The sequence below is a fragment of the Carassius carassius genome, chromosome 15 (assembly GCF_963082965.1).
Source record: "Carassius carassius chromosome 15, fCarCar2.1, whole genome shotgun sequence".
Lineage (NCBI taxonomy): Eukaryota > Metazoa > Chordata > Actinopteri > Cypriniformes > Cyprinidae > Carassius > Carassius carassius.
In genome coordinates, this window is record NC_081769.1 from 22,501,226 (window position 1) to 22,522,076 (window position 20,851).

Genomic DNA, 20,851 nt, shown 5'->3' on the forward strand with positions numbered 1-20,851 from the left:
TTATTGCAATGACTATAATATTGTTATTATTAAATCTTTTGTTCCCCTGCCATCTGAACAGCCATGGACACAGATATGGATCCGCCAGCTGGTTCGGGTTATGCTGTATCAGATGCTCCAGGACCTTCCAACTTAAACCTTATTAACCAGCAGCACCGCCTGTCCTCCAGTGAGACTGTCATGGGTAAGAGAAGTAGACCTTGGCTCTGCCTGCTCTGTGTTGTCAAGTGATCCTTTTATATGGCTGATACACTTTTTTTTTGTTGTTCTGTTTTTATGTTAGATCTGGACAGTGGAGTGGACCCAGAGACAGGAGAGCAAGCCCAGGGTTGATATCACACATCTGTGGCATGATATTGAATGCTGGATATGGCAACCCAAAACTGATAATCTGGGTAAATTTGAATGTATTTTGTCTTTAGGCAAGCAGTGCAGAGAGATTCAATGCTTGATGACAGATTAGGCTGAGTGCCATTCAGCACAGCCAAAACTGCAGATGGAACTTGTTTGGTGGTGTTGAAATGCAAATACTGATTCGTCTTAGCATCCAAAATATTGTCAAATGACAGTAAGCCTGTACAGACTTGCAGATAAACTGCTCATCATGTAATTTATGGGTGGTCTTCCCTTCTAGATTGTTTGATGTTTAGTAAATCTAAACCAGGGGTGCCCAACCCTGGTCCTGGAGATCTACTTTCCTACAGAATTCAGTTCCAACCCTGATCAAACACACCTGTCTGTAATTATCAAGTGCTAATTAGTTGGTTCAGGTGTATTTGAGCAGGGTTGGAGCTAAATTCTGCAGGAAGGTAGATCTACAGGAACAGGGTTATTTTTTATCCTTTTAAATATATTATTTTTATTTTTTTAATTCTGTGTTTGACAGTACATCCTTAATGTCAAAATGGCATGTTTTTCAGTTAATGACTGGTTCCTTAATATGAAATTTGTTGAAAAATTATCTGCATTAAATATTTAATACAAAAACAGGTGGTAACTTTACAATAAAGGTCTCTGTATTGACCAAGATTTATGGCAAAGTTTTGGTCACTGTTGTTTTATGTTGGCGTTTAATGTTAATGATTGAATGTACTAAATACATTAATACAAATGTCAATGTATGAACATTAATTAAAATGAACCTAAATTAATGCTGTTCATTGTTAGTTCATGATACCTCATCCAGTAATGTTAACTACCTGAACCTTATTGTAAAGTGTTACATTTGGGAAAGTGGGACACAAACCTTTTTTTTTTTAAACTGTCAAATTTAAAATGTTTAGTGTTCTGTGTGACTTTCTATGAAAAATTTAATTGCATAATCACAGTAAACTACCATGGTGTTGTGAAAAAAGTACCTTCATTTACATTTAATTTAAGGGGGTTCAGCCCAGGAAAAACTCAACGACATGGTCTGATATTGAAATTTATCACCGGTAGGAAACACAAAATAACAATACCAGCAAAGTGAAGTACAGAAATACTAGCACAAACATCTTAATCCAATCCAGAGTTGTTTCATTTCCAGAGGGGAAAAAAACAATTGAGGGAAGAAGAGCTTTTGGCCTAATGACACAATACAAACCAACAGTGCAAATGGCTTTCTAATGAGAACATTGTGTTGGAGAATGGAGTTCTGCACAAATAAATGCTTGTGTACAATTGCTCTTCATTTGCTGCATTACTGTCCTTTCTAAACTCTTGTTCCTTCATCCTCTGTATTTCCTCTTCCTTTACTCCTTGTCCTCCATCGTTGCACCACCCGCCTGGTCTTCTCCCTTCTTTTTGTGACCAGAAACTATGTCATCAATGCGCAGTAACAGGATGGCCGTCTAAGAGGAAAACAAGAATATCCATTAACGGTCATATATAAAAAAAAATAAATAAAAAAAAATCACCTCTACCTTTCTCCTGGAGTCTAAAGCAGTTTTTATCAAAGTATGTGCTGTTTTACCTCAACTGCAGTTTTGTATGTCTGGGCTTTAACTGCCAGTGGTTCCCAGATCCCCAGCTGCTCCATATCAGCAAGAGTTCCTGTCTCTCCATTGATACCCCATGAAGAGTTGCGGTCCTGAATGTGCTTGACCTGGAAAAGAGATGAGAAATGCTTTAACTGAAATTCAAGTTGCTCAAGAGAAGCAGCAACATACTGAAATAAAAATTTTTTTGGTGCTTTCAATTCCACTTACCCTAAGGGAAGTGAGCACACGTATTGCTGAGGCTCCACAGTTCTGGATGAGTGTACGTGGGATGACCTCCAGGGCCTGAGCCACAGCGCGGTATGGCCACTGCTCTACACCAGTCAGCGCTCGCGAGCGCTCCATCAGCCGATGGGACACCTCCATCTCCACTGCTCCACCGCCTGGCAACAGATGCGGGTCCAAAAGGACGTTACGACAGACCTGCATGGCATCCTGCAGGTTTCGCTCCACTTCCTGAGACAGATCATCAGTCAAACAGCGACAAGTCAATTAACCTGCACAAAATCCCCTGATACTCTAGCTGAGCTGATCAAATATTCAACAAATGGCCTGTTGAATTATCTAAGCACCTCTTCCTGAAGGCTGCTCTCACAATAGAGACCTTTGTGAGACTCTCTATAACGATTAAAAAACATCCTCATTAATCTTCCTCTGAGCATTGTCTAGTCATGAATTTTTAACAGTGGCCCCAGTCTCCTCATTTCTTTGGTTTCCTCTTTCCGTCTTTTCTCACCGCTAAGATCTCCTTGCTGGCTCCTCTGAGGAGAATGGTGCAGGCTTTGGGGTCTTTACACTCTGTCACAAAGGTGAAATACTCATCGCCGATCTTCTTCACTTCAAATAGACCGGCTCCTGTACCCACATCCTCTTCACGGAGCTCATCTGTTCTGCTAGCAATACGTGCACCACATGCTCTGAGAGAGACAAGCAGAAGTAGAGTTAAAGTGTTCTCTCACTTCTTACATTTTTGACACACTTAAATTATTGGTTAAGGATAGAGCTGCAACTAACGATTATTTTGATAATCAATTAGTTGGCCGATTATTCTTTGGATTGAGTAGATTTAAACCCCCTATCTTCTTTATTTAAATTTTAAATAACAAAAACACACTATTCCACATTCTGCCCAATGTCCTTAAAACAAATGTGCCAACTGAATGCTATGAAAACATACAGTGCTTCATTTATTAGACCAAATTTTTTAGGAATCTATCAAATTTTATTCAAAAAATTTTATTAGAATTTTTGGACAAACTGAAACAAGTAAATAATATTCACATAATAACAAAAACTGCCTCCTTTGCCTCTGATAACAGCTCACATGCACTGTTTATGTACTTTTTGACTAATTGGGTATCTGAATAAAAATACACTATAAAGCACTTGACAATTTGTGTCTGCCTTTCTCAGATAACAGCAATAATTATAGCATTAAAAATTTAGTGTTACTAAAACGCTTACACATATTGAAGGTCTAACTAATACAGAAAGCTAAAAAATTAGTTAAGAACTAATCTTAGTGAAGAACAGCAGTGGCACAAACCTTACAAAATTGCTTTAAAACCTTTTAAGATTTTAAATTTGTTTTAATAAATTTGTAAATCACTGTAGGCTACATAGTGAATATAGTTTAAATCTCTAGATCAAAAATTAAAACAAAAATAATAAAGACGAATAAAATCACAGTAATGCTCTGCAGAAAGCGTCTGTTTAAAGCGCATGCCCGCCACTCCGGTGGTCTTTCAGTAAAGATTTTAACTTAAAGGTGCTGTATGTAGGATTCACACCAAGTGGTTGAATTGGGTATTGCAGTCCAAATTCTAAATATCGGAGAGGGTATTTTTCACCTGGCCACTCCTCCTCAGACTTGACGCACACGCAGGTTGCCAGATTGATGACACTAACATGAATGATTGTACTTTACAATGAATTAAATTAAATACGCTGTGTTTTCAGCCAGCTGGCAACCCGGGGTGCCGAAATACAGTTGGTTAAACTGGCAGTGGCTGGGTTTCGCAAACCAAAACAAAGCACATTTTCAAAGGAGAATAAATGACTGCAGCATTGGTTTTCAGATAAACAAGTGTTAACTTAGCATGTTTCTTAAATACTGCAAACATATTATGGTATTTTTATGCCTTAGTAGGGTCAAAAACGTGCATATAGCACCTTTAACGCAGACTGTCAGGGTGGGCCTTTATGCAAAAATGGAAAGGCTTACATGAATTTGTGAAATTTACAGATAAGGATATGACCGTTAACAAAGTTTGGATTACATACTTTTCCTGCAAGAGCTCATTCTGTTTCCTCCAATATTTGTAGATGCATTTTGTCCATATAAATGTGTTATTCAGTGCTGTAATTTGATGCGACTGGCTGCAGTTGTACGTGTACTGTGGGCAGACACGACTAATTGATAATGAGGATTATTGTTGATGATTTTTTAATATATATAATAATCCATTTCATAGATTAGTTGTTGCAGCCCTAGTTAAGGATTTTTAAGAATTTATTGTTAATTACTACAACAACAACAAAATGTTTCATAAATTATTAGTTGAAATGTTTAAGATGAAAATAGCTTAAAACTTATTAAAACTAATTGTTTAAAACCAAAATAGAGGGGAACATAGCAAGCACATAAAAGTACTACAACTTTAAGATCATTAAAATGGAAAATGAAAAGAAACAAAACCTAAAAGCTAATTTAAAACATTAATAAAAAAATACATTTGTAAATATTAAAATAATTCTATTTATTTAATAATTTTAATAATTTAAAGGGGTGGTTCGGGATTTTTGACATCGGAACTCATTTTTAAGTCAGCCTGGTTGTTATTCATCAGTGGAGACATTTTTTTTTTTTTAATTATCCAGTCTTTATATTTGGATAGATAGCCGATGCTAGGCTAGCCCGCTCCACAGTGCACCAAACGCAAATCAATTATAACACTAGACTATCGATGCAAATGTCCGTTGATAGAATAATGTTAGAAATCAAACTTACCTTTCATCACATTGCATTAGTTATAATTTGTTCCCTGTAATCATAAGCCTTGTCGACAGCAGCAGCGGAGTGATATTGATTACCTAGGCAACCGAGTGAGCCGGTCCACACATGACACAAGTGTATTTACCTGCCGCTGGCACACTGATCATTACTAACCGGAGCAAAGTAAAATTCCGCAGCGGCTGAGAAACTAGTTCCTTTAGGATCATTGAGATGAAAGGTAAGTTTGATTTCTAACATTATTCTCTCAACAGACATTTGCATCGATAGTCTAGTGTTATAATCGATTTGCGTTTGGTGCACTGTGGAGTGGGTAAAACGGTTTTTAATGGCTGGCTAACATATACCCATTGACTCGCGCTAGCCTAGCATCGGCCAACTATCCAAATATAAGGACTGGATAATTAAAAAAAAAAAAAATGTCTCCACTGATGAATAACAACCAGGCTGACCTAAAAATGAGGTCCGATGTCAAAAATCCCGAATTAAAATTAAAAAGAATCAAATCCTTCTTAAAATCAAAGTTCTGCACAAACAATATCTAAGTGACTCCACTAGGAATATATAAATAGTGTATATCCACTTAATATATTGCCATGATTATCATTTTAATATATTCAAGATTTTTTAATTTAAAATGTTCAATTATTTCCAGGTTTGCCAATGGAATTAAGAAATTATGATTTGCTTTACATTTTGTGCATGCATGTCTAGCAAAATAACCATTAATGCAATGAGCTACACAAAATCGAAAAAAGGTATTGACAAAAGCACATATTTCTGCACCTTGCAATACGGTTGTTGTCCGTCTTTCTAACACGACGGATTGCAGTGATGTCCGCTTTCATCAGATAGTGCTGAGCCAGATCTAGAGAGATGACAAATTAACAAGCTCACATGATCTATAAATTTTTTTAAAAAACACCAGCATTGCTTCTGACAAACACATGACTGCATGAATGCTTGTGTGTACCAGAGATGCCCTTTTCAGTGAAGATCAGGTCAGGTTTGAGACGAATAATATCTTCACAGATCTGCTGGATGTACTCTTCCTCCATCTGCAGAATGCGGGCGAAGTCTTCCTCGCGAGTGATCTCAATATCAGTCTGAGAGGAGCACAAGGCCAAAGGTCAGTGTTTTAGAAGTTATAAAATAAGCATCCAGAGGAAGATTGTGGATTCAGACAACATCTCACCTGACTCTCACCCTTCTTGTACTCCAGAGAGCAGTCCAGCAGAACAATTCTTGGGTTCTTGATGAGTCTTCGCATACGGGGATGAGTTACATCCTTATTTACCATCACCCCCCTCAGCACACATGAGTCCTCAATGATGCCTCCAGGCACCTATTCACACAAAAACTGCAATTAGCTATATTTACACATTGCCTGACATTTAATCTTTGTTTTTGTAGTCAATTTAAATGGCAAATCCTATGATAATTTTAGCTATTGAGAACGAACTGATTTGGCTCTTGGTTAAGCATATCCAATAGTTAACACAACTTCAGTGACATCAGAAAAGAGCAAGTCATTTTGTTTGGATTAAAGGTTTCTGATGACAAAACCTTCTGTGATTAAATTGAAGAGCAAAAGTGTGCATATATACAGTAAAACTAAGTAAGAATATGCACTTTAGGTATATTTCTTTAGGCTGTGTCCTACCTTCTCAACTTTGGCATACTTCTTAATGTCGATCTCTTTACGTCCGTTTTCCTCCAGCTCAACAGTACGGACAGCATCTAGAGCAATGTTGCAGGCCATGGTGGACCAGCGGCTGAGTGCCTTGGTGTTGATGGCAGAGTTTATTATCTTCAACATCATTTGACGATTATTCACATCTACTGGAGTGCTGTGAGGGGGAGGAGGAAGTAGCAAAACTATCAGACTCCAGAGCACTGAAACATTTCAGACCACTTTAGCCAAACATCCACCTTACCAATCCACTGATAGAATTTAGCAGCTTAACAGCATGCTTTAGCCAAAATAAGAATTTCCTGAAAATGTACTCAAAGTTCATCATAGATATAAGTTTGTATCTTCGTCAGATTTGGAGAAATGTAGCATTACATCACTTGCTTAACAATGGACCCTCTGCAGTGAATGGGTGCTGTCAAAAGTTCAAAACATCACAATAATCCACACGACTCCAGTCGATCCAATTAACATCTTATGCAGTGAAAAGCTGCATGTTTGTAAGACACAAATCCATAATTAAGGCATTTTAACATTAAACTGATGCAAAAAAAGATTCACTCCATAAAGTAAACAACATTTCCTCCAGTGAAAAGTTCATCCCCTGTTGTCCTCTCACATCAAATCCACTGACATTTGTTTAGAACTGTTTCCACCTGTAATTGGTGCTTGATCTGTGCATATTTCTCTCCTGATTCAGACTAAATGACCTTTTCACTGGAGAAAGCAATATTATGAATAGAGGACTTGTATTTTAGCAAAGTTGAAAATGTCTCGATGGATTTCGCTTCATAAAATGTATACTGATTAATTGGGAGTTGTACTTCATTCTGACGGCACCCATTGACTGGAGAGGATCCATTGGAGAACAAGTGATGTAATGCTCCAAATCTGATGAACAAACACTCATCTACATCTTAAATAATTTGAGGTTGAGTGATTTTTAATTTTCCTTTATTTAGAGCTCATACAGAACGATTAAACTGCTTTTATTTTTGATTACCTGACGTCTTTGAGCACATTCAACATGTCATCCAGAGCTTGTCTGTATGCACTGATCACCACGGTAGGATGCATCTGCTGTTCCAAAAAATGCTCAGCCACCGACAGCATCTCACCCGCTGTACACAAAATGTGACGTTAGGATTTGAGCACTTCAATTGCTATCGAACAAATTAAATATAAAAAAATAAACATTAGTTTAATTGTTAGTTGTCAACTAATTACAATTATTTTTGCCTGATAATTATTTATAATAATAATAATAATAATAATGTGAATTATTTGTATGTTACTAAACTAGAAAAGTTATTATTCAAGATTCTATTTAATCAAACACCTACGTCATTCAATTTCACATACTCCGTGAACTGTCAGGGAGAACAAAATTGACCCTCACCCAGCATAATTACAGAGGTGGTCCCATCTCCAACCTCCTCATCCTGTGTGCGGCTGATCTCAATCATGGACTTGGCAGCAGGGTGCTGGACCTGGATCTGAATGCCACAAAAAATAGAGAACATTGTATTTACATTAAATAAAAATGAAAACCTACATTTTGTTTTAAAAATGTATGGAGTGGCTTTCATAATCACCTCTCTCAGAATGGCATTACCATCATTGGTCATGACGATTCCACCCATGGGATCCAGAAGCATCTGCGCACAAAGAACGAACCATTTAATCAAACATCTCTTTAGAGCAATATATAAGTGTGGACTAAACGCCAGAAACACACCTTCATCATAGCCCTTGGTCCCAGACATGTCCTGATGATATCTGCTATGGTCTGAAAGGAGGATGAAGCTGCAGGTTAGTGATTTTGTTTTGTCTGACATATCTTTCCAAAAAAAAAAAAACAAGACCCACCTTAGCCGCAGATATGTTTCCTATCTGGACCTTTCGTCCAGACTCTCTCTTGATGTTCTGACCTGTTATGAGCAGAAACAGAGCCAGTGTGGTTAAATCGTTTTGAACCCTAATTATTTTCTTCGTTCAAAAATTCTAAAAGACAATGATTTAAAATCAAACACAAATTAAATATTTGTCATGCAGAAAATATCGATAATGTTATGCGTCTAAGCATAATGAAACGTTGCAGCTCTGGTCAGCACCCCCTCTGTGCCGTTAGCCTTATGCTAACAAATTCATTACTTTAAAACCTTCGTTGGAAAGAACCGACTGCCCCATAAAAGACAGAAAATTGCTGAGAACTGAGCAGCGCACGCGTTACTATTGACTGTGCAACTTGTGAAGCAATGGCTAAAACAATAATATTATCAATTAACAATGTTAGCTAGGAAGCTAACACAATGACTAATGTGAACACTGACATGAGCTTGTCAGACACGCGAGGCCCCCGTGCCACACTAGTTAGCTTAGCATCCTAGCACCGATGCATGAATAAAACTCTTATTCACGCCGTTCCCGAGTCCAGCAGCGCCTCATATGAAAGCTACACTTGTGCATTTTCAGATGGGATAATGAAATAAGCACTCACTAAGGACGAGAACCGGTCGGCCCATCATATTTGCGGCGTGGTTTAGATCACCGGTACTGGACAACGAGCACAACGGTAAGAGGAGAGGATGCACGAGGCGTGGCAGGGGATTCAGCGACACTGTGCACCAATGAGCAAACCGATACGCCTTTGACACGCTTGTGGGTGGGTGTAGACTGGAGCAGAACTGAAAAGTTCTCGAAATAATCATGTCAGGATGAAGATTTCCTAGATAAAAACTTAAATATGACTTCCAATTAATTAAACACCTAATTTTAGATTTACATCCAAAAAATTAAATCTACATTCTGTTAAACAGTATACTATTTTATATTATCAAAATTATATAAATAATAAATATATATATATATATATATATATATATATATATATATCCAAATATATGCCAGCGCCTTACGTCTTGTGTAGACGTAAGGCGCTGGCATATATTTATTTTTTTTAATGAAAAATTAAATGTTACAGCAAAAACAATGGAATTGTTAACCAGGTTAAATTACCATATAAGGTAATATTAAAGTTAATGGAATAAAACTTAGGTAAAAACAAACAAAAAAATCTACTTTTAATAATATTAATAAGAATACATTTTGAAGACTATCTATATTTGTCTGTATTCTAAAATTATTAAATTATATTTTTTAATATATTTTTATATATTATTTTAAATAACTACATTTGTTTAAAATTGAAAAACAAATGAAAAAAAGCTCATCTTACTATGCAACGTTAGGAACCGCACAACAAATATACAACAAAAATATGCTACAATACACACACAATCAGCTATCTGTCTATTTCTTTATTATGACTGCAAACACAAAACACTCCCCTTTTTGATGACATAAACAGTTCAAGAAGTGTCAAAAAAGATTTCTAGCCTGGGAGCAGATGTTAACGTCTCACATCCTCACATGTATGGACGGAGGACGTGATCCAAGACCCTTTCAGATGTTTGATTTGACATGACAGACATTAGGAGGTAGTAAAGTACCCCAATTCTTTCAATAAACTGTTATTGCAGTCATTAACTGCTTACAGAATCTCTAACACATCCTGTAAACTTGAAACAAAGTTCTATAGTGACATACGAATGGACTATGAAGAGATTGTGTAACTAATGTACCAATGCAGTAACAAATTTTAACATTTTGTAAACGAAGCCAGCAGTAAGGAGTGGGGTACAAACTTCTTAACTTAAAAGCATTCAGTCAGTGGAACACTTTAGGATCCTACAGTAACATGTTTGTGATAAGTGACCTATAAACACAGTCTCTCTTTAAATAAAGACACAGGAAATTAGCATATTTCACATATGCAGTGCATTTTGTTATAAAAGACAAAGAAAAAAAGAAAACGGAGGCAACTTGGCAGCAGATTGTTGAATAACTGATGTAAAACAGTATTTTAACTATAAACTACATTCCTTATGTGTCCAGTAGTGTATTGACTAACATTTTACAAGTGATGCATTTTATTATGTGCTTCGATGATCCCGATTGATGTCACGAACAGCTGCGAGTGACATATTTGGCTGAAGTGGGTCTGTGCATTTCTCCACCTGTTTACAGTTCATCCCTTGATTCATCTAAGATGAGCGGATTTGTAGCCTCTTTCTTCAGGAAGGTGATGAAGTCAGTAATCTCACGACCACCCTGTGGGACAAAACATTTAAGTAACATTACAGCAATTTGAGTGTGTGTGTGTGTGTGTGTGTGTGTGTGTGTGTGTGTGTGTGTGAGAGAGAGAGAGAGAGAGAGAGATGATATTCACCTCATATCGCTGTGGCTGGTCTTTTTGTCCAGAGGGCACAAAGTAAATGGTTGGAAACCTGCAGTTAAGGCAAAACAGGTGATGAATCGAGAAGAAAAACAGATGAATGTCACAGAATATTTGTTGTTATGAACTATAAATAGATCGAGACATAGAGACAGATTGTTACCCTTGGACATCATAATTTGGGGGCACATCATTAGCAGTGGCATCCATTTTAGCAATTACAATGTTGGGGTCACCAGAAAGCTAAGACGAACACAAAATGAAATACAAATAATGAGCATTGTGGTAGTACAGTGGCATTATTTTCCCCATATACTACTGTTTGAGGTCACTGAGATTTTTTTATTATTATTATTATTTTTACGTTTTCATTCAGCAAGATGCATTGAATTGAGACATTTGTAATATATATTTGTATATATATATTTCCAATTAATGCTGTTCTTTTGAACTTTCCATTCAGCAAAAAGTCCTGGAAAAATATTTATATAATTCAATAACATTGATAATAATAAATGTTTCTTGAGCATCAAATCAGCATATTAGAATGATTTCTGAAAAATCATGTGACACTTGTGACTGGAATTATGACTGCTGGAAATTCAGCTTTGCCATCATAGGAATAAATGTATTAAAATATAAAAGTTATTTTAAATTGTAATAATATTTCACATTATTATTCATTTTACCATTTTACCATACCTTGGCTGTATGACTTACTTCATGAACATAAAAAAATCCTACTGACTCTAAAACCCTGGCCTCTGTGAAAAATGCTTTATATTTTATATACACATTGTGTTAAACCTTTTCTCCGAGCTCCTTGTATATGGGCTCCATGTTCTTGCAATGGCCGCACCAGGGAGCATAAAATTCAACCAACACATCCTTCTCTGGATCATTCACAATCTCATCAAATGTGTCAGCAACAACAACCTGTGGAACCACATGCGCAATAAATACCAGAAAACTTAAAAAAAAAAAAAAAAAAAATTATAATATAATTAAAAATAATAATACAATTACATTTAAAAAAACATCTCTGTGGGTCCACTAACCTTGACAGAGTCATCATTGGACTCTGGAACAGGCTCAGATTTCACATATCGCTTCAATCTCTTAGCAAAGTAATCCGCCAGGAACCTTTCCAAGGACTTGCCATCTCGCCTGCAGAACCAAACACAGAACGAGCTTCTAAAGCCTTTTCTCAAATCTACTGATCATTTCTTACTGGATGTGAACAGAAAAGCAGTGTTTGTAGAGACTAGTGTTTTATAAAACTCACGTGAATTCTTCCTGCATAGAATACTTGTGTCCCTCTCTTGTCCGGATTGTGACAAGAGGAACGTCTCCTCCCTCAGTCGAACCCAAACCAAACTCCTCTTCAAGCTCATCCTGGAACTCCTGTCGATCTGCCACAGCAAAACTCAGACCTCGATCCTGGAACTGTGTCGCCACCTTCATTATTCTGAAAGAGACGATGAGTAATGTACAGATATAAAAAGAACAAACATACTGATATTCCTATGATTGGGTGCTCACCTGTTCCTCCAGTAGTTTGTGCCTTTGAGATTTCGTAAGTAATCTACATTGTAATATGCTGTAAGCAGATCACTTCCTCTCAGAATGTCCCTATTTTCTGTGGTCAAATGTGGACAGAGACCAAATCTAAAAGCAGAGTGAAAAGAAAACAACAAGACCAAGAATCATAATCACTATAAATCAATTTGCATTTTTAAATGGAGTTCCAACTGTTTGACCGATCACCCACAAAATATACAAGCATAAAAGAAACATACACATTGTCACTGATGAATAAACGGAGAGAGGAATAAGAAATGGATTCTGTGAATTTCACCACATTTTCCTCAAACTTGCTGTTTAAACGAGGGGGACGAAACAGCAGAACACACCTGAATGAAAAAGACAGAAAAGAAAAAGCTCAATCTTTGAGACATTTAAAAATGTAAAGTTCATCTTGATATATCCAATATTAACATTTTCAGTCATTTAAACTGACATTTCATAACCTATACGATGTGTGCACAACCTTCACACCTGTTCATCTTTGGATAGCTATCACCTATAGTACCTCAGCTATCACATATAACATAATATTTGAGAAATATTTCTGCCTATATCAATTTAGACCGTTTTATAGTAAGCACTACTTCTGACAGCAAATATATACTGACTGATCATGCTCTGTGTCATACATACTCTCCATCTACGCTGTATTTCAGGCCTGTTCCCACATCAGTGGAATGAGCAAAACGATAGCTGTCCCTCAGGGCACTGGAAGCCTTGAGAAACTCTGCAAGCTGTGTACTGTCCTCCCCAGAGAAAAAGCCTGAGCAAAACCATGAACAAAAACACAAGAGGACAAAACTTGAAAGGAGAGAACTTAAGCCACGTTTCGTTTTAAAAGAGATTAAAATGAATACAGGAGTCAAATATGATTTGTTTCAAGCTTCTGCTGCAGAAGCGATTTAAGATGTTTTGGCAGGTTTTACGAATTCTACTCACCCACCACACTGGCCTCATAGCTGTCGACGAAAGAATCCAAATCCGCCTCACTGAGCAGAGACACAGAACTTGGACCTGCTTGTTTTTTCATATAGCTCACAATGCCATCTGTTTAAGATCAAGTTATACGAACATAAGACAAAAAAATTATTACAGCCAAAAAAAAAAACGACATATAAAACACAGTGCCATTGAAAGGTTTGGGATCAGTTTGATTTTTTACGAGAAATTAATTAATTTAAATTGATCAAAAGTTTGAGGAAAGACTGATGCATGATGGTACAGGATTCAAAGAATCCTGAAAAAAGTAACCATCAAGCAGAAAAATTTAACTAGTTTCTTGAGCACCATATCAGCAAATAAAAATAATTTCTTCAGGATTGTGTGAAACTGAATATTGGACTAATGGCTGCTGAAAATTCAGCTTTGCCCTTACAGAAATAAATTATTGTTTGTTATGAGGTATTTGTTTTTTGAACAGTACAGTATGTATGGAGACAAAATATCAACCTGCTGTTCTGGGGCCATCATAAGATCCAGCTTCCTCTCCATTGCGGAAGATTTTAAGGGTGGGATACCCATTCACTCCAAAACGCTCACACGTCTCGGAGTTCACGGTGCAGTCAACCTGATCAAACATCAGGAAAGAGAGACACATTCATACTCTTGCAGATTGAGACACCTGCTTAACATAAGGGAGGCTAAAGATCTGTGCTGCTGGGTAATAAGAACTGGTGTGTCCATCAATCCTCACCTTTGCCAGAGGCAGTGTCCCTTTCAGCTTTGTGGCAGCAGCCTCATATTCTGGAGCAAGCTGCTGACAATGACCACACCTGTGGTAACATCATACCAGGGATATTAATGATACATAAAGGCATTGTATAATTTAACTGCAATGGCAGCTAGATCGTTTCAGCTTCAGATATAGATCTTATGGAGAAAATCCCAAATGTTATTGTTTAAATGAGAGAATTGTGATATTGTGAATTGCGTCATAATTTAGGTTCATGCACCTCTATGCATCATGATTTAGATGTTAAAAACCATTGTCATTCTCCACATAGTCCAGATATAAACATGAAAAACCCAACTCTCGCTCTGGTCGCTTTACAAATAGTTAATTACAACCATAATACAACCTGGCTTCAGGTGGAATTATACTTTTATGCAATAATAACAAATACATGATCTTATCTGGGACATACCAAGGTGCGAAGAACTCCACCAGCAGAGTCTCATGCATGGCTGCGTTTCGGTCAAAGTCAGAGTCTCCGAGCTCGAGCACATCGCTGCCCTCCGCACACCACACAGTCAGCACCAGAAAGATGATAAACCGAGGCAAACGCATTTTGACTCGTGCCAGCGGAGACTAGAGACGCGTGAATGTTGAACTTGGCCCCTCTGTGCGAGTTGCAGATGTATGTATGGATCGCCTGAAGGTCCACAAAAGCACCGTTCTTTTGGCAGAGCGCGTTTGATAAATTCAGTCCACTGGTACAGTACAAGGCCTCTATTTGGTATAACGTGATGGTGCGCACGCACATGCGGTTTATTACGCTCTAATCATTTAATCTTTTAGACACGACTAGTTTATGAAATCAATCAAGTGTTTAAAGACCATAAGTCAAAAGGAGTGGAAGGTATGCAGTGATTTATATTAGCACTAGGTGTCACCATTATATATACAGACCATAGACTGTAAAGAAACTTCGAAAAGGCTTTGGCCTAAAGGCAGTTAACAAATTAAACTTTGATTTTATATGGAAAATGAAAAGTCATTATATACGTAAAAGTGATATGATTAAAGATTATGAAAAAGGAGGTCTTAAAACGATTGACTTTGATATTATGAATGGGGTCATTAAACTTAGATGGTTGCAGTCTTTCATTAATGATAAGTCCTCTTTCTGGTTTGAGATTCCTACTATCGTATTCAATAAAAGCGGTGGCATAAGTTTTCTGCTGCAATGTGACTTTGAAACTTTCCAAACTCCCTGTAAAACTTTCTGCTTTCCATCAACAAGTATTATTATACTGGAAATTGATTTTCAAGCATATCTTTAGCCCTAATAATATGTCAATCTGGAACAACAGATGTATAACTGTGAATGAAAAACAAAAAACAAAAAGCCATGTTGCTTTTTGTGGTAAATACAATATAAAATGTATGAAAAAATTATCAAGAATATTCCATTACAGATGCTTAAATTAGTAAGTGAACATCTGAAATATTCAAGGATAATACCTAAACTACAAGAACTTATCATAGAAAATGTAAGCTTTGTTGACAGAAAATGTTCAAACAAATTCTTAAGAGACTGTTTAGTACATCAATGTTTCCCAGGACCGGTATTAAGGAATTATATTTTCCGTCATTATGAGAAGAAAGAAGTGTGTAAAATTAGGACCAATTTTCTTTCATTTCCTGTTAATCCTAAATGTAAAGAGGTGCACTTTAAAATTCTGAATCATATATATCCAACAAAAGAATTTTTAAGAATGAGATTTAATGTTGGGGATTCAAATTTATGTCAAATATGTAAGGTAGAGATAGAAACGGTTGAACACTTGTTTTTTCAGTGCAGTTTGGTAAACAAATTTTGGAATGATGCATTGAGATGGATGCAACAAAGAATACCTGTAAGGTTGATACTGTCATGGGAATTTATTAAATTTGGGCTATTAATAAAGGATAAAATGGTATCTTATGTAATTAATAATGTGTTGCTTTTGTTGAAATTTTATATACACAAATGTAAATTTTTCAAAATCCCTCCAAAATTAGTGGTTTTTAAGGAGGAATTTAAAGTATATTTGGAGACCGTGAGAAGGATGAAAAGTCCTAAAGCAATGTATTTGTACTCCTTATTGGAAGACTTTGATTTTTTTATTTTCCACCTTGGCTTCAATTTTTAGTTGCCTGCTGATGAGAATATGTATATTGTGATGTAATATCTGTATGTACGCTCAGGTTTGTTTGTAAATCTGAAACTACGAATGCCTTTTTTGTTAATGTTCTATAAATATGTCAAAAAAAAAAAAAAAAAGGCTTTGGCCTGGCAAGAGGTTGCTTTTTCGACATTTTCAGACTGGACACACAAAATCAGACAAATATATATAATATAATAATATTTAAGAAATATCACAATAGCAACAGTACAATTTTTATAAGATAAGCTCTTAAACAGACATTTGATATTCAGCAGTGAAACAAAAAATAATTTGTAACAAAAAAAATTTAACAAAAAAAATTTGTAACAAAAAATAGCCTACTACTGAATAAGTCATTTTAGACTAGTAATATTCTCAAGTATCTGTTTTGAATGAGATGACTGAGTGAGTGATTCAATGACATGCTCATATCGCCAGTGTAGAGGGACAGGCATTTAAGTAACATAATCAGATTACTTTTTTCAAGTAGCTAGTAAAGTAACACATTATTTTTAAATTTACAAGAAAATATTCTAGTTACTTTTTCAAATAAATAAACCACACTTTTGACTGACAGCTCTCCTGTCCATATATTGAGAGAAATCGGGTGTAAGTGTAGAGGCATTGTGTGTAATATGTAAACATGATGGTTACTGTAGGCCTAGTTCTAGACTAAATGTCATCATGCATTTTCTTATCTCACTTGCACAGATTTAGTATTTCTTCAAATTGATAAAAACTTTGAAATGCAAACTTGGAATATGAAGCAAACTTGCAATAATTAAATAAGACAAATATCCTTTATGTATTTAATCCTATTTTATTAGCCAATGTCTTTGATGCTGACCTTCGATTTTCTAATTCAACCATACTGATAAGCAAAAATGATTTTAGATAAATATAACATTTCTTTCTTTCTTTCTTTCTTTCTTTCTTTCTTTCTTTCTTTCTTTCTTTCATGCAATCCAGAATGGCTGCGCCCTCTACTGTACAGACGTGAATTTACATTTTCTTCACCCTGAGGCTTATTAATTTCACATTTGGTGTAAAAGGGATTTTTTTATTTGCCAAAAAATATAAGTTTTTATATTTAAAACAATTAAACAAGCCCAGCCCAGATGGGAAAAAGTAATGTTAATGTAACAAAATTAATGTAACACATTAATAATGTATAATATTGTACTTTCCATAAAAAGTAAAAAATTAACAAAATGAGTTGCATTTCAATATATTTGGGATGTATCATACAATTTAGAAATGCAAAAATATTTGTATGCACTTATTTAAAGATACACAAAGTAACATCACCTGGGGGATTTCAAGACCTACAGTACAATGTGTACGTGAACTTCCTGTCTTCAGATGATAAGCTAATGCCAAAACTGACTCAGCCTATCTTTTGCTGAGTGTTTTATTGAAACGGAAACCCTGTTTTCCTTCATTCTAGATTATTTCCTAAATTATAGTGTGTTATCTGTTAATACAATGCATGGAGGGGAAATGTATCCTGTAGCATCACTTATCATTAAAGCCAGCAGGAAACCATTCTCACGGACCCTTCAGTGCAATGGCTTACCAATCATAGTTGTTGAAGCCTTCTTTTGGCCAGCTATTTTTAAACAGACGTTCGAATGGTAATTTAGAAAGAGGGTTGCTTTGATGTCCCAGATCCTGAATTTTACATTATACTCCCCCATTTTAATCAAATCCTTTATTTAACTTTCCAGACCATCCTAAAACAGACAATCATTGTGTTTCCAAACCTAAATCTGAAACAATGATGTTTAAATTCCTTTAATATGTGCTTACTGCAATGGCATTATGTAATGAGGGATTAATTAACGACTGTATAATAACATAAATAAAAACTTTTTCTTTGTTTTATAATGTTTGACTCTTTAGTCACATTTCTCCTAATGATTTCTGGTACAATTATAGGAAAAAAATATAATATTTGAATAAAATTTGTCAACTTAGTTTTATGAAACGTACAAGAAATATAAAACAGCTTGAAAGACAAAATATTATTAGGTTCATTTCGTAGTTATTCCCATTATTTTAGCACAACACTGGGGTCTCTGGAATCCCAAGCGTACAACAGTAAGTAAATCTCAGTAGAACTTGAGGGTTAACACTTACGTATATACACTTATGAATATGTAGTGTATGGAAATGTCAATAAACATACGTCTATTTAAGCCATCCATTTAAGATTGTATTGTATTATGTTTTGTAATGACAGTTTTATGCCAAACTGTACTATATTTATACACTAAACTATACTTAGAAAAACTAAACAGTGGGAGGGAGAGAATCGAGTAGGCGTAAGCGCGTGCCCACTCGTCGCGCACACGCACCTCGATTGTCTTGAGGTTCTGTCACTGTCGCGCACAGATAGCCTGCAGATAGGGATTTAGCACACACCGGGTTAGCGATCACTTTGAAAGCAGGATACAGCTTCCAAAGAAGTTTACAAAAGGACGTACATCTGTAAGAGTATCTTGATTGTCCTCGGGACGGAGCACTCCAGAACTTCGCTCAGTAAAGTTCAATGCCACTTTACCAGTGAGGTAAGAAAGTTTATGCTACTCACAATACAACTAAAATACAACATTTAAGACTTTTCACACCGCAAATGACATTATTGATTTCTTGATTGTGCTCAGTTTTCGTATTTATCGAAACTTTTCTTCACATCTTTGTCCTGAAGTTTTTTTCTGTTGAAGTTTCCATCTTCTGTCCTGACCTACTTCTTGAAGTCTGGTTTTTGATGAGATTGTGTGATTGTTTTTTCTTAGGGTTCACTCTCAAATTTAATAACATTTTCAAAGAAACCATATCGTTCAAACCAGTTTGTATAATGAATAGTGTTTAATGTAAATGTACACTTCAAAACATAATAAACATTTATTGCTACATATTATTAGCACACATAATTAGTACTTATAATTAGGATTTCCTTTAAAATGAAGGTGCAGTTCGGCTGCTGAAACATAGATGTGCATTGACTTTTGACTGAGCAAATCAGACACAGATGTGAAGCATCTGAAGCAGGTGCTGCTTTATCCATCGTATATGTTATTTCCATCAAAATGTATTTTTTTATAATTTGCATAACTAACAGCATACAGTATTCTATGTTTAATGTTTTTTGTATGTGATGCCTGTCATAATATAAATATCTGAGTCACGGCTGTGTTATTTGATGGAGAATGGGGGAATGACACACACATTTTATCTTTTAGTGAGTCATATTGGAGGCCCTGCCAATGTTTTTTGTTCACTTATTGTTGATCTAACAGATTTTTAACATTGCATGCCATTTGGATATTTCTTTCCTACAACATTCTAGAGTGTCAAGGACTTGCAGATACAAACAAACCCCAGCCCTGCAAAACCACAACTGGCCAAAACCAGATTAGATCCAGGAGATACTGATCTTGACCTTGTTTCTAGATGATTCCAAACCATTAAAATGAGTCCACTACCTGTTTTTCCTTCTTTTTTTATTCCAGACCACAATATCCACTAAAACAGGTCAGACTTATGAATAGGAGTTCAGAAAAAAAATTACTTGTACCTGCCAGTGGTTCCACATCTGGAGAGCAGAGACTCTAATTGATTTCCACAGGAGAAACGTTTCACCTTGACAGCAGCATACTGAGGTCCTCATAAAAAACATATGCTGTGGATATGATTTCTTTGTTGGGTCATGAGCACTAGGTTGGCACAGACTCTTTAACTGAAATTCTTTGGATTTCGCCAGGGGGTCTTGGTTCAGTAGTTCACAGCTGTTTGTGTTCTGAGATAATTTATGTCATGAAATTAATTGTAAATTAGCAGCTATTAAACTGGAATTGTTTTCTGTAAAGCAATTTATATGTAAACATAAAGAGAGACAGAGAGAGAGAATTTGATATCTGATTTTAAGTTTTGTAAATCTTTAAACTGTCTTTTTATGTGTTTTTAAGTTCTTAGCCGTAACCTTCTACATGTCAAAAATGGACTTTATACGAGTTCAGGGCGAAACAAAATAGTACAGAGAAAAGTACATAGAGGGGTCAGTAGTGATGAGATGGGGGTGTTGTGTTAACAGATGAAGACGGTGGGTAATATTTCCACCACGTGCTTACATAAGCCTCTCTAACTCATGCTTTTTGCAGGCAGAGGCCTAAAGAGGGCTTTGGATCTGTGGGCTTCTGCCTAAAGCTGTTCCCATTTCTTTATTCGTCCACTGCTGGACTTTTCTGCATTTTTGTTCAATAATTTTTACATTTTTTGTTTGCTTTTGTTTGCACATCCCTGTTCATTTTCAGAGTTGTAGAGTCATTGAGAGGATCTCTGATCTGAAAGTCGGTCTGTCTTGGAGAGAATTGAAGCACAGCCGCAGAGCTGGAAGTCATTAGGAGAGG

At 36.0% G+C, this 20,851-nt stretch overlaps 3 protein-coding genes across 3 annotated transcripts in view; 1 reads left to right on the plus strand and 2 right to left on the minus strand.

The window, feature by feature from the left end:
- Nucleotides 1-1,413: 1,413 nt before the first annotated feature.
- cct3 (chaperonin containing TCP1, subunit 3 (gamma)) lies at nucleotides 1,414-9,319 on the minus strand. The gene is made up of 14 exons (XM_059568026.1): nucleotides 9,186-9,319; nucleotides 8,555-8,616; nucleotides 8,424-8,474; nucleotides 8,281-8,343; nucleotides 8,085-8,181; nucleotides 7,689-7,806; nucleotides 6,656-6,842; nucleotides 6,188-6,337; nucleotides 5,966-6,098; nucleotides 5,779-5,860; nucleotides 2,716-2,896; nucleotides 2,190-2,435; nucleotides 1,955-2,086; nucleotides 1,414-1,832 (listed from the first exon to the last, which is right to left on the minus strand). Exons 1-14 carry the CDS (start codon nucleotides 9,211-9,213, stop codon nucleotides 1,734-1,736), a joined length of 1,629 nt encoding a protein of 542 aa, XP_059424009.1. The 5' UTR covers nucleotides 9,214-9,319; the 3' UTR covers nucleotides 1,414-1,733.
- A 666-nt stretch (nucleotides 9,320-9,985) lies between these two features.
- pdia7 (protein disulfide isomerase family A, member 7) lies at nucleotides 9,986-14,980 on the minus strand. Its single transcript, XM_059568027.1, has 13 exons — nucleotides 14,714-14,980; nucleotides 14,263-14,341; nucleotides 14,019-14,136; nucleotides 13,509-13,616; nucleotides 13,203-13,332; nucleotides 12,782-12,895; nucleotides 12,525-12,650; nucleotides 12,268-12,450; nucleotides 12,041-12,149; nucleotides 11,790-11,918; nucleotides 11,146-11,225; nucleotides 10,977-11,034; nucleotides 9,986-10,858 (listed from the first exon to the last, which is right to left on the minus strand). Exons 1-13 carry the CDS (start codon nucleotides 14,854-14,856, stop codon nucleotides 10,769-10,771), a joined length of 1,467 nt encoding a protein of 488 aa, XP_059424010.1. The 5' UTR covers nucleotides 14,857-14,980; the 3' UTR covers nucleotides 9,986-10,768.
- A 3,809-nt stretch (nucleotides 14,981-18,789) lies between these two features.
- The window catches only part of pear1 (platelet endothelial aggregation receptor 1), a 37,724-nt gene continuing 35,662 nt past the window's right edge, over nucleotides 18,790-20,851 (plus strand). Inside the window, exon 1 of the mRNA XM_059568028.1 lies at nucleotides 18,790-19,009. The gene's annotated coding sequence lies outside the window, so the exon portion shown is untranslated. The remainder of the gene's footprint in view (nucleotides 19,010-20,851) is intronic.